This window comes from Podarcis cretensis (genome assembly GCF_951804945.1).
Source record: "Podarcis cretensis genome assembly, chromosome: 17".
NCBI classification, from domain to species: Eukaryota; Metazoa; Chordata; class Lepidosauria; order Squamata; family Lacertidae; genus Podarcis; species Podarcis cretensis.
Genome location: NC_137187.1, coordinates 33,664,905 through 33,677,190, shown reverse-complemented (window position 1 = coordinate 33,677,190; position 12,286 = coordinate 33,664,905). Strand labels below are relative to the sequence as shown.

At 47.2% G+C, this 12,286-nt stretch overlaps 1 protein-coding gene across 1 annotated transcript in view; it reads right to left on the bottom strand.

The window, feature by feature from the left end:
- Window positions 1-806: 806 nt before the first annotated feature.
- CNN1 (calponin 1) overlaps window positions 807-12,286 on the bottom strand; it is a 41,797-nt gene continuing 30,317 nt past the window's right edge. The window contains exons 6-7 of the mRNA XM_079959744.1: window positions 11,703-11,849; window positions 807-4,283 (exon numbers count right to left, since the gene is read on the bottom strand). Coding sequence (XP_079815870.1) covers window positions 4,032-4,283; window positions 11,703-11,849 — 399 coding nt within the window. The 3' untranslated portion in view covers window positions 807-4,031. The remainder of the gene's footprint in view (window positions 4,284-11,702; window positions 11,850-12,286) is intronic.

Here is a 12,286-nt window from a genome sequence, read left to right as displayed (position 1 = left end):
AGGGATTGAAAATAACACTGCAAATAACATAATGCCATTAAACTCATCTATGGTGTGGCCACACTTGGAATGCTGTACAGTTTTGGTAGCCTCACCTAAAAAATAATACTGTAGAGCTGAAAATCATTTCAAAGAACCAAGGGAACAGAGCAACTGGTCTATGATGAAGGCTTACAATATTTGGGGCTTTTCAGTTTAGACAAAAGTTGAATAAGAGCTGTAAAAAGTTGTGGACCGTTTGAAGAAAGTGAGTAGAAGTTTATCTCCTTCTGCAATACTGGAACTTGGAACCATCTAATGAAGATTGGATGGAAGATTCAGGACACGCCATGGAAAGTACTGATGCATAGTTAAACTATGGAACTCCTACTGGGAGGCAGTGATGGCCAGCAACTTGGATAGCTTTAAGAGAGGATTAGAAAAATTCATGGAAGAAAAGCCTATCAAATGGCTACTAGCCACAATGGCTACACTCTGCCTCCACTGTCTGAGATAGTGTGACTCTCTAGGGCAGTCGCTGGGAATCACAGGTGTGGGAAGAGCACTTGTGTTCAGGTTCAGCTTGCAGGCTTCCCACAGGCACCTGGCTGACCACTGGAAACAGGTTACTGCACTAAGTGGGCTATTGGCCTGATTCAGGAGGCTCTTATGTTCTTGCACCAACCCATGGACAGCAAATGAAACATAACTTCCCTTATTTTGTACAGTACTTATTTTCTGAGACCTGCCAAGCAAGAGACTTGTTTTGAGTTTATCTGTTCCCAGAAGAAGATTCTGAGCTGCTCTAGATCTGCACACAGTATAGCTTGAGCTTACATGCTTTATTATTTTTTTGCAGCATAGTAATAACCCTTTTTGTAGAAATCTGAATTTTCTACTTAAAGCAGAGGCTGCCCATTATTTTCAGGTTTTCTCTGTAACTACAAAGGCTAGAAACTTGGCTCATTTTAAAATGACAGCCCATTTGTCCCATGGATTTTTATGCCGTTGAATGCGGTACAAATCACTGAATACATTCATAACCAGGCAGGCTTATTCTCTCCCATTCTGCATTGTCGGCTGACTGCTTTCCACTTGACAGTAGACACTTGCAAAGAAACACAAGCTTTAAATTGAGTTGGAAGAGAGCAGAGTCTAATCTAGTTTAGCACTTTAAAAATTGCCCATTTTACACATAAATTTGCTCGTAGAAGGTCCCCCAGGCTCAATCCTAGGCATACACTTGGGTTCCAGAGTTTGAAAAGTCCTTTCTGCCTGGAGGTCTTAGAGATTCCCTGTAAGCCAAAGTAGATTGTTCTGGACTACATAGACCACGAGCAGTGGTTTTCAACCAGTGTGCCATGGCACCCTGGGGTGCCTTGAATGATGGTCGGGGGTGCTGCGGGCAACACTGGCCTCTGTCCCTCTTTCCTTCCCTCTCTCCTCTGATGCCCTCTTGCATCTCTGCCTCCCGTAGGCTTGAGTGGCTGTTTGTTGCAGTAGCTCTGGCTACAAGCTGCCCAAGGGATGCTGCCTGGCCCCTGTGGGGCAGTGTGAGAAGGCACCTCTCTTTGGTGCAGGGGGTACAGCTCAGAGACCAGGCGCGGCAGCTTCCCAGAGGACCCCCAATGAGAAGGGAAAAGAGGAGGCTGAAGGAACCCTCCACAAGGCTGTTTGAAAAAGGGTGAGAGGCTGCCAGCTCTGCAGGCAAGGGGTGGCATAACTGGGTTCCTGAGCCCCACAGGGGTGCCACAGAAAGAATGGTGCTGGTCAAGGGAGCCGTGGACTCAAAAAGGTTGAAAACCTCTGACCAAGGGATAAGGAAAACCTCCAATCATATTAGAAAAGTGTTTTTTTTCTTTCTTTTTTATTGTGCTGCAGTGAAATTAAAAAGTGGTCATTAGCAGAACATAACAAAAAATGTTTTAGAGCGGGGTTTTTGGGTGTGTCTTAGCTGCTCAATATGTAGAGCCCCTCTAACCGCAGTGAGAGAAGCGAGGGGCAGGGGCAGGGTTTAATGACAGCAGCTGCTTTCATTGGCAATATAGACTTTGGCATTTCCCCCCAATGTTGGTTTGTAACAATATCTGGTACCACATACTAACTACAGTGTGAATCAGTGAGCAAGTGCCCCCCCCCCGGCTAAACACTAGATTTGCCACCAGACAAAATGGTGATGCAGTTAGTGAAGCCAGCAAACTTTTTCCTGTTCTAACTTGGATGCCACGCAGGTAGATAAGCACCCCAATCCTTGAACCGAGACTGCCATGTTTGGACAACTAATCTAATTGATTAATCAATGCTTTGGTCAGTTAGAGGAGACTTGTTGGGAAATTGCTTTTAAATGTAAGTGATTATAAATCCATGGGTGGTGGCAGGGGGCTTCTTATAAGAGAATTCCTCCTTGGTCCTCACACAGGTGGAAAGAACAGTAAATGCTTTCCCTCCCCCTTCAGGACTATTGTGATATATGCAAATTTAAAATCCATGCAGTTAATCAATTACAGAGCACGTACTGAACTGGATGATAGCCAAATTTACTCGTGTAAGTAAATTCAGTGGGATTTATTTTGGTCTTCTGTGGTTAGGCTTATCTCAAAACTGATTTTGGCTTTATAACAGGTGATTCATTTGTCTTCATTTGAAGCATGTGAATCGTAGTTAATAGAAGCATTTTAGTTTCAAACATGAATTAGTCCCACGGCACTTCTGCCAGCCTTATTGAAGACTGTTCATGTTCTGTACCTCTGGAATTTTAAATTTCTTCTCCAGAATGTGTGTAAATGCGCTTGCAGTGCATGGAGTTGCGTTGAATTCTGTTATTTACTATGAAATTGGGCGTGTGTGCTGGAAATAAATGAGATTGATGGCAAGGAAGTGGCTTACTTGATAGGAGAACCATTGGTAAACAAGAGGCATTCAGGAGGAGGAATGGATAAGTTGCCATGCATTTATGGGAAGTTCCAATTTCTGAACGCTAGATTGTTTTTGTAGAAGTTGCCTGCATAATGGAGCTCAGTCAAGAACCATTCGGACTATAAATTCTCTGTCTCTCCTTTTTAGTGAAGACTAGATTACTGATAACCTGGTAAGTTATTTTCCAGATTCTCCCTGAAGATGTAGAAGATGAACGGCTTTGGTTTACAATTGTGTGTAATTCTCACCAAATGACCTCTCACATGAATCTTGGGATAACTTCAGACACTGTGAACATACCCCTTTACTGGTTAGATGCGTCCAACCTCCTTCTACAGTCTCCCTCCGCAGTATCACATACTCTACCTAAATACGTTCCGTTTCCAGGAAGCCAATGGCTGACTTAGTTCACCGGTGCTTTTCTACAAACTATTAGTATTTAGGAAGCAAAAATGACTGGAACCCCTGACAAAGTAGGCAGGTGGGGGGGGGGGCTTGCCAATTTGCCCCTAACCTGATTGTAGACAGAGCAAGGCAGATGATAGGGCTTGTACCAGAACAGCTTCTGTTAGGCTACAAAACAGAGTGCAGTAGGCAATATGTTCACCAACAGAAGCTGTGCCTTTGATTGCCTGCTTCTGCCTTGACCCAAAACAGCAGCAGCAGGAGCTGCCACAAGCCACAGGGAAGAGATGACTGATGGCTCTTGTTCAGAAAAGAGAAAGAAGGAGAAATCAAGAGTGGTCATTGCCTCGTATTTGCTTCTCCCAACCCATTAGATTATTATTATTATTTTTACTGTAACATTCCATCCTAGTGGCTTTGAGCCACATCAGTGCATGCTTAAAAGTAGTGGCAGTACGTCATACATTAAATAAAGCGTGAAAGGGATCGAAGTGAAGCTTTTAAGGCTCAGTGGTGGAGACTTGGAGGGGAGACTTGGCTTTGGCATGGTTTGAAGAGTCTCTAGTGAGCTGGTTAGCAGTTGAGGGAACTGTCATGATCTTCTTATATTCCCAGGTGAAAATAGCCACCTGATGGTGGATCTTCTGTTTGGGAAGTTCCCCTTTTTTTTCTTTTTCTTTTTTTTAAGTGCTGGTGTCTCTGTTCTATGTCCGTCCCATGATTCCTGCTGGCTATTCTGAGTTGTAGAAGTTATGATGGCTGTGGTTGTACTGGCCTTCATCTTCTCCGATCATGGCATAGTTGGGTGTGAGGCAGTACTTGGAGTCGTAGACCTGCCGCGGCAGCCCATACACAGTCATGCCCTGCTGTGATGCCCCTTTGTTGCTGCCCATCTGCAGGGAGATGTTCTGGGTGTCGCAGTGTTCCATGCCCAGGGCGGGCTCAAAAATCTGCCGCTTGGTTCCAGGGGCCGTCATGCCCGCCTAGGGATGGATATGGGTGGAGGAGGAGGAAGAAGAAGAGAGGAAATGGTGAGCCTGGGAGTGTAAAATGACTTAAGGAGAAGAATGGAAAGCAGAGCAGGTTCCGCATGAGGCCCCCTTCATACCCTCTCTGCTGGTACAATGGTACCTTCGTTCTCGTACAGCCTAGTTCATGAACAACTTGGAACCCGGAAGTGAGTGTTCCGGTTCTTGAAATTTTTTGGAAGTTGAACCTGTCCTGAGCTTCTGTTTTTAGTGTTGCGCTTCCGCTTTTAGAGAGATCGCTCTGATTGGGGCTGTGAGGAGAAGCGTCCAGACAGCGCTCTGAAGCCCAGCTGCTTTGACGGGAGAGGGAGAGGGAGAGGGAGAGGGAGAGAGAGAGAGAGAGAGAGAGAGAGAGAGAGAGAGAGAGAGAGATCTGGAAAGATTGCTCTGATTAGGGCGGTGGGGAGAAGCATTTTAGGGGTAGTTTTTCAACAGCCTGGAACGTATTAATCCATTCTGCATTACTTTCTATGAGAAAGCGCACCTTGGTTTTGGAATGTTTTGGTTTTGTAATGGACTTCCGGAACAGATGTAAGTTTGAGAACCAAGGTACCACTGTATTTAGTTCAACTTTATTAGTGCCAATGGGATGCCAAGCAAAAGTTTGGTTTTCCTTGTTTGAATATCCCTCATCTTCCTCTCCTTGCATTAAGGCTGAGCTTATTTGCTTTCTAGGACAACAAATACCTCAAATAGCTCTTCTGAGTTTACCTTGATCTTCTTGGGGACCTAAAAGTACTCGTGGAACACTTTTGAGATTAGCAGTACCTGCTTTCTGGATTATGAGGAAAGAACAAGCTAGGACTTGTTTATTGGCAATGGTATCTTCTTGAGATAACTGCCCCCGCCTGGCCTGAAGTTGCTTCAACTTCAGCTCACGTGTTTCCAAGGCTGCTGTAAGATAGCATTTCAAAGCAAGGCAATTGGCTCAAAAAGAATCATGGACTCTTTTGGAATGTTTTATCCCGGGTTAAATAATCCGGTACCCAAAACAGCAGCAGCATTGTCTCTTCTTGGCAGAGTACCCTTATTTTTGCATTATGCCTAAAAACCTAGTTGTACAAAAGTGCTTAATGCACAGTAATCTATGAATGGTCCACAAGGGGGTGTTGCTTAGAACCCACAAGGGATGCCCCTTGCTCTTGTAGACAGGCAGTTATATATAAATAGGTCCCCAAGTAGTAACACACGTTCCCAGCTGTTCCGAGAAACTGACTTCTTCTTAACACCGCTGCTGTACTTCATTATATCTGTGACATTTCTAAGAACAGCTGCAGTGTGCCTGTTGTGCTTCTGCCATAGTGGGGATAATCTGGTGGTGTTCCACTTGGTGGGGGAGCATGCAAAACAGAGTGCAAAAGATGGTGCCTTTCCCAGAGTCATGAGGGTTTTGTTTTTTGTTTTTTACAGAGAAGAAGAATGTAACCCAGCAATGCAAAATACAGTGGTGCCTCGCAAGACGAAAAGAATCCGTTCCGCGGTTCTCTTCGTCTAGCGGTTTTTTCATCTTGCGAAGCAAGCCCATTGACGGCTTAGCGGATTAGCGCTATTAGCGGCTCAGCGGCGCTTAGCGGATAAGCGGCTTAGCGGCTTAGAAAAAGGGGGGGGGAGGAAAAAACCCCCACAGGAACTCGCAAGACATTTTCGTCTTGCAAAGCAAGCCCATAGGAAATTCGTTTTGCGAAGCAACTCCAAAACGGAAAACCCTTTCGTCTAGCGGGTTTTCCGTCTTGCGAGGCATTCGTCTTGCGGGGCACCACTGTATCTAATTGGGACACTGGGCCTGTCTTGAGGATTTTACACCATCTTAGTGTGTCTAAGGCTATTTTATCATCTCTTTCAGGTGCCATCAACTTTAGGCCCTGTGGCCACATTTGAAATGTTGAGAGAGTGCTCTGGGTACCACCTCCTCTGTTTCTTCCCATGCTCCCTCATGACACTTTACCTTACCCCAGACAAAGAAATCACACACACACACACACACACACACACACACTTTATTGTTCCATGGGGTCTGGATAGAAGTTAGATCCAGCAGAATTAAAACATACTCTTAAATTTCGATCCCACCAAAGCCACAATCAAAACAAACCTCCCACTGGAAGATTGCATAGTATTTTAAAAAAATGCACCACAAAACATGGCTCCTCATAGATTTTTACCCCAAAGAAGGACAACAAAGCCACCAGTAAATTGCAGAATACATCAGTTGGTACAGAGGTGACCTAAGATTTGATGGTGGTTTTGAGAATATCTTACAGATCCATGAGGATTTGTGCCTTGTATCCATGTGAACCATGGAAGCACTGGGAGGTACTGGATCTGTGATTTTTACAGTGCAGCCAATAGAGACAGATGTGATCTGTGATTTGGTGGTGGACAGGCTGGGTGAACTCTTGGGGAAAATATGTTATTTCAAGAGAATACATCCAACTTTTGTGAGTGCACCTTCTGGCTGTCTGGCACTACATTCTTCTGATTTCTGCAGCACATACTCCTTTGTCCCCTGGCCAGCTCACTCACTGCACCCTCAGTGGTTCCCCTTTTCTCTTAAAAGCGTAAAGGTAAAAGACCCCTGACAGTTAAAGTCCAGTTGCGAAGTACTCTGGGGTTGCGGTGCTCATCTTGCTTTACCGGCCAAGGGAGCCGACCTTTGTCCACAGACAATTTTTGTGGGTGATGTGGCCAGCATGACTAAGCCGCTTCTGGCAAAACCAGAGCAGCATATGGAAACGCCATTTACCTTCCCGCTGGAGTAAAGGTAAAGGTAAAGGTACCCCTGCCCGTACGGGCCAGTCGTGTCCGACTCTGGGGTTGCGTGCTCATCTCACTTAAGAGGCTGGGAGCCAGCGCTGTCCGAAGACACTTCCGGGTCACGTGGCCAGCGTGACGAAGCTGCTCTGGCGAGCCAGCACCAGCGCAACACACGGAAACGCCGTTACCTTACCACTATAAAGCGGTACCTATTTATCTAGTTGCACTTAGGAGTGCTTTCGAACTGCTAGGTGGGCAGGAGCTGGGACCGAACAACGGGAGCTCACCCCGCCGCGGGGATTCGAACCGCCGACCATACGATCGGCAAGTCCTAGGCACTGAGGTTTTATCCATAGCGCCACCTGCGTCCCAGTCCCGCTGGAGTGCTGCCTATTTATTTACTTGCACTTTGATGTGCTTTTGAACTGCTAGGTTGGCAGGAGCTGGGACCAAGCAACGGGAGCTCACCCCATCACGGGATTCGAACCGCCAACCTTCTGATTGGCAAGCCCTAGGCTCAGAGGTTTAGACCACAGTGCCACTCACGTCCCTACTTTCTCTTAGTTGCTTCAATTCCTATGGTTCAACTGCCCAGATGCCCTCTCAGCCTTGAGAAGCACATAGAGCTAAAAGAGGGAATGGGAAAGAGTGGCACTCTTTCAGAGAGTCCATTGGCTCTGAGCTTTTCAAGGAGGAAAAAACAAAGACCCCCTTGCCACTTCATGATGAAGGGGGCAGGGGGCAAAGAATGTTGCACAGATACTTCGTGGGCACCAGGAGAAGTCCTTCAAGGCACCATTGCACTCATGGGGAAGCCCCAGCTAGAGCTGGAATACTGTTGGGGTTCAGAACTTACTGGGTTAATTTTTGTTCTGAGTGTGCCTCCCATTCTGACGTGGGAAAGGAGGGAGGAGCTCTACTTGTTGTTCTCTCTGTGTCTCTGAGAGAGGCAGCCATGAATGCTAGCAGTCCAGGAGAATTTGGGAAATGCTGAGCTGTAAATATTTGCTGCAATAAAGAACTGATGAATTTGGACATACACAGTGCTTGGTGTGTTTGGATCTGAAGCAGACTGCAACGGTTTTGATCCGCTGTGTTTTTACTCTGCAAGGCGAAACCGGAGAAGAAGAAGTTCTGCGCAGCTTGGCTGGGAAGCGTGCCGGACCACTGGGGCTAATTGGAGCCATAAAGCAATTAGCTGGCCAGTGCAATTAAGATCTTATCAGATCTTCACAGGTTATGGAGGACCTAATTACCGCTAATAAAACTGTTGCTAAGAGTCTGCCGGTGAGCTTTGAAGGTTTGAAGTCAGCTTGGCAATAGCTGGAAGACGCTACTGAAGCGGCAGAGGTCTGCGTTCTGTGTTTTGCCTGCTGCAGAGAGGCAAGAGTTGCTGAGGCAGAGAGCTGGGAAAGCAGCTGAGAAATCGGGTGCCGGAGGGCTGACTGGTGAAACGTGAGTACAGCTGGGCCCCGGGAAAGAGGAGAAAATGGCAGACAGCCAGGTTCTTGAGGACGTTCCGCTTGAGAAGCTCACTTTAAGAAGTTGGGCAACCTGGTCCAGAAGAGTAAGGGGTTGGTTCCTGGTTACTGGGCTTTGGGATGTAAGCCAGAAAGAACCACGTCCCCTGAATCCAGGTCCTGAAGGGACAGACATTACAGGCTTTGAGGCTGCGTTGCCTGAAGAAAGCCTGCAGAGAATGCAAAGAGAGCTTGCTATGCTAAAAGCATGCGTACATGCATCACTTTTGCCCAGTTTGGAGGGCGTAAAGTCAGCAAGGGCTGCCTGGGAGGTGCTGAGAAGTTTGTGTGAAACTTCAGCAGGAGGCAAGAGCCCTGGAGAAGTCATGAGGAGCCTAGAAATGGCTGAAGCCCCAGTCCCTGAGGTGCAAGTCGGGGGGGCTGAGAGTTCCAAAGGCAAGTTTCGAAAGTTTTCCACTGTGAGTGCTGAAGTGAAACGCAGTTTCAGCGAGGGCAGGGCTGGCACTGAGTGCTCTTCCGGAAGAAGGGGGGCCAGGCCAGCTGAAAGGAGCCCTGGGCAGTGTTTTTCCACTGGTGATCGTCGTCGTCAGCCAAAGGCTGGGAAGCTCCGGAGAGCTAGACGCTTCAAGGTCGGCCACCTGGACAAAGTGAAGATAAGGCCTAAAGAGTCGCGTGAGAACGCAGAGGCCAGGCCGGTCTCCAAGGCAACGGAGGAGGCTACTTCTACGGAAGCTGCCAAGGTCCTGAGCAAGGGGGAGTTGGTTGCCAAGACAACCAGACAGAACTGCTGCAGAAGCCCAGAGGGAGGGGGCAGCGGGACGTTTGTTGCCAGTATGGCTTTGTTTGAGGACAGCTCTGAGAGACACACTGATTTTCGCTTTGTAATCGACTCAGCAGCTAACTGCAACCTGATCTCAGAGACCCCTGCAGTCGAGATGTGGAATTGCAAGGCAATTCCGGCTGGAAAAACTGTTCAGTTTGCAAATGGGACAAAGAAAAATGTGACTAACATTGCAAATGTATTGTTTTCTGTTTTGCAGGAGCAGATGGAAGTTTGCATTGTGCCAGGAGTGCAACACTGTATTTTATCTGTGCCTTATTTGTTGAAAAAGGGGTTTAAGGTTTGCTTTGAACACGATGTTTGTACAATCTCCAAAGGAGGGAAGCAACTGGTCAGAGTTGCAAAGGGGCAGAATGATCTCTTCATTCTTAAAATGTCTCTGGAGGGTGAGGGGAAGGTTGAGAAAGCACAAGCCCTGCGTGCTACAGTTCCCACTCATGTTTCATGTTGTTGTGTGTGGCATAAGAAGACAGCTCATGCCTGTCTTGAAGAACTACAGGTGCTACCTGAGGTTTCCAAAGGCTGTAGAATTGAAGAATGTGCAAGAGTCCTAGATTGTCAGGCTTGCAGACAGGCAAAGGTAAGAGGGTGCAGTTACCCCAGGGTGGAGAGGGTAACCACAAAACCTTTTGATCTTGTGCACATAGATCTGTTGGGTCCCATGAAGGAACCAAGTCTGGGAGGGGCCAGGTTTCTGCTGACACTGCAGGATGATTTTTCGCAGAACACCTGGACACATGGTCTCAAATCCAAGGAAGATGCAGCACAGCTGATTAGTCGTTGGATTGAGGAGGTGGAACTAATGTTCTCCACCAGAGTCAGGGAAATTGCTAGTGACAGAGGTTCACAGTTTACTGGGTCTGCTTTGCAGAAGTTCTTTCACAAGAAAGGGATAAGTCACACAGTGACTTCTCCTCAACAGAGGGGGGTAGCAGAGCTCAGAAGTGAGGCTCTGGTTAAGGCTGCACAGGTGATGCTGTCAGACTCTGGGTTATCTCCAAAGTTTTGGATGGAGGCAGTTAAATATGTGAGCTTCACCTGGAATAGGTCCTACAATTCAGTGGTAGGAGACACACCGTTTTTCATGCTTCACGGGAGGAAACCACAGGTTCACTTCCTCCGTGCGTTCGGTTCAACGGCCTCGCTGCTGGTGCCTGAAGCTTTGCGAGGGCCAGGTGAACCCAAGTTCCAGAAAATGATCTTCTGTGGGTATGAGCCAACGGCTCGTGCGTGGAGGTTTGCGTACCCGTCAGGTGATCAGAGTAAGCTGCTGATCAGTAAACACGCTGAGTTCTGTAAGCAGGAGGAAAGGTCAAAGACCCCTGCCAGACGCGATATTCTTTCAGAATGTCTTTCTGATTCAGAGCAGGAAGGTTCTGACGAGGAGGAAGGAGAGCCAGGGGCTGAGTCTACTGATGACGATCAGCTCACTGACCAAAGTCAGGAGCAGGATGGGGCATCTCCGCAAGTTGTAAAAAGGGAGCCCAAGAGTGAGCCTAGTTCTCCTGTGAGGGTAATTCCAAGGGTTCGAAGACGCGTTAAGTCAGAGGGGGAATCCCAGGATGCAAGGGACACACCTGCTGACCACAGTGAGTCAGAGGCAGTGCCTGAGTTTGTGCCCAGGAGGTCCAGTCGCACAACGAAGGGAATTCCACCTGAGAGGTATCAGGCCACAGGTGCGTGGGTAAGTTTCGCACAGTGCGAATCTGAGAGTTGTGAGGATGTTCCACAGATGCCTGACAGGGACGCCAGGAGAGGGCGCAAGGCATTGGGGAAGGGATTGATCTCACAGAGGTCTGCAAAGGTACATCCACAGGTCTTGTCAGAATGCTCTGCAAGAGGGGGTGTTGGGGTTCAGAACTTACTGGGTTAATTTTTGTTCTGAGTGTGCCTCCCATTCTGACGTGGGAAAGGAGGGAGGAGCTCTACTTGTTGTTCTCTCTGTGTCTCTGAGAGAGGCAGCCATGAATGCTAGCAGTCCAGGAGAATTTGGGAAATGCTGAGCTGTAAATATTTGCTGCAATAAAGAACTGATGAATTTGGACATACACAGTGCTTGGTGTGTTTGGATCTGAAGCAGACTGCAACGGTTTTGATCCGCTGTGTTTTTACTCTGCAAGGCGAAACCGGGGAAGAAGAAGTTCTGCGCAGCTTGGCTGGGAAGCGTGCCGGACCACTGGGGCTAATTGGAGCCATAAAGCAATTAGCTGGCCAGTGCAATTAAGATCTTATCAGATCTTCACAAATACTAAATAGTCAACACACATATTTATTCTTGTTCCCCCCTCCATTTCTTACCTGGCTAGCCCCCTTGTTGGTTCCCATCTGTAGACTGATGGTGGCTTGATCTAAAGGTTGGTCTGTGCCCAACTTAGGGTCATAGAGGTGCCGACGTGTGCCATATGCTGTCATGCCCTGCTGGCTGGCAAACTTGTTGGTGCCCATCTAGGAAACAAAAACAGTGTTGACAGTTAGACTGGTCGTTCTGTCTCCTCCAAGTCTCCCTAGAAGAGTGGTCCCCATTCAGCTACCCACAGATGGAAAGCCCCAACCCTACCCTGCCACTTAGACAATGTAGAATTCCATTTATTTCTGGTTCTGTCACAGATTTCATCCAGATTTCAGGAAGATCTTACAGCTGGGGGGTTCATGTAATTTGTTCCCATCATATTCCTGTAGATTATGTCTGGAATAGCCTGGCCATATTGCATCTGCAGGCAGTGTAAGGCTTCTTTTTTTAAAAAAATATGATTTTTATTAAATTTTCTTTTTTACAATTTCAGAGAAACATTTTACATACTTAAGATATCAATGACTTCCCTTCATCTCTTTCCATGGTTCATTTTGCATATTTTATATCCCTGCATATTTTACAAAAACTA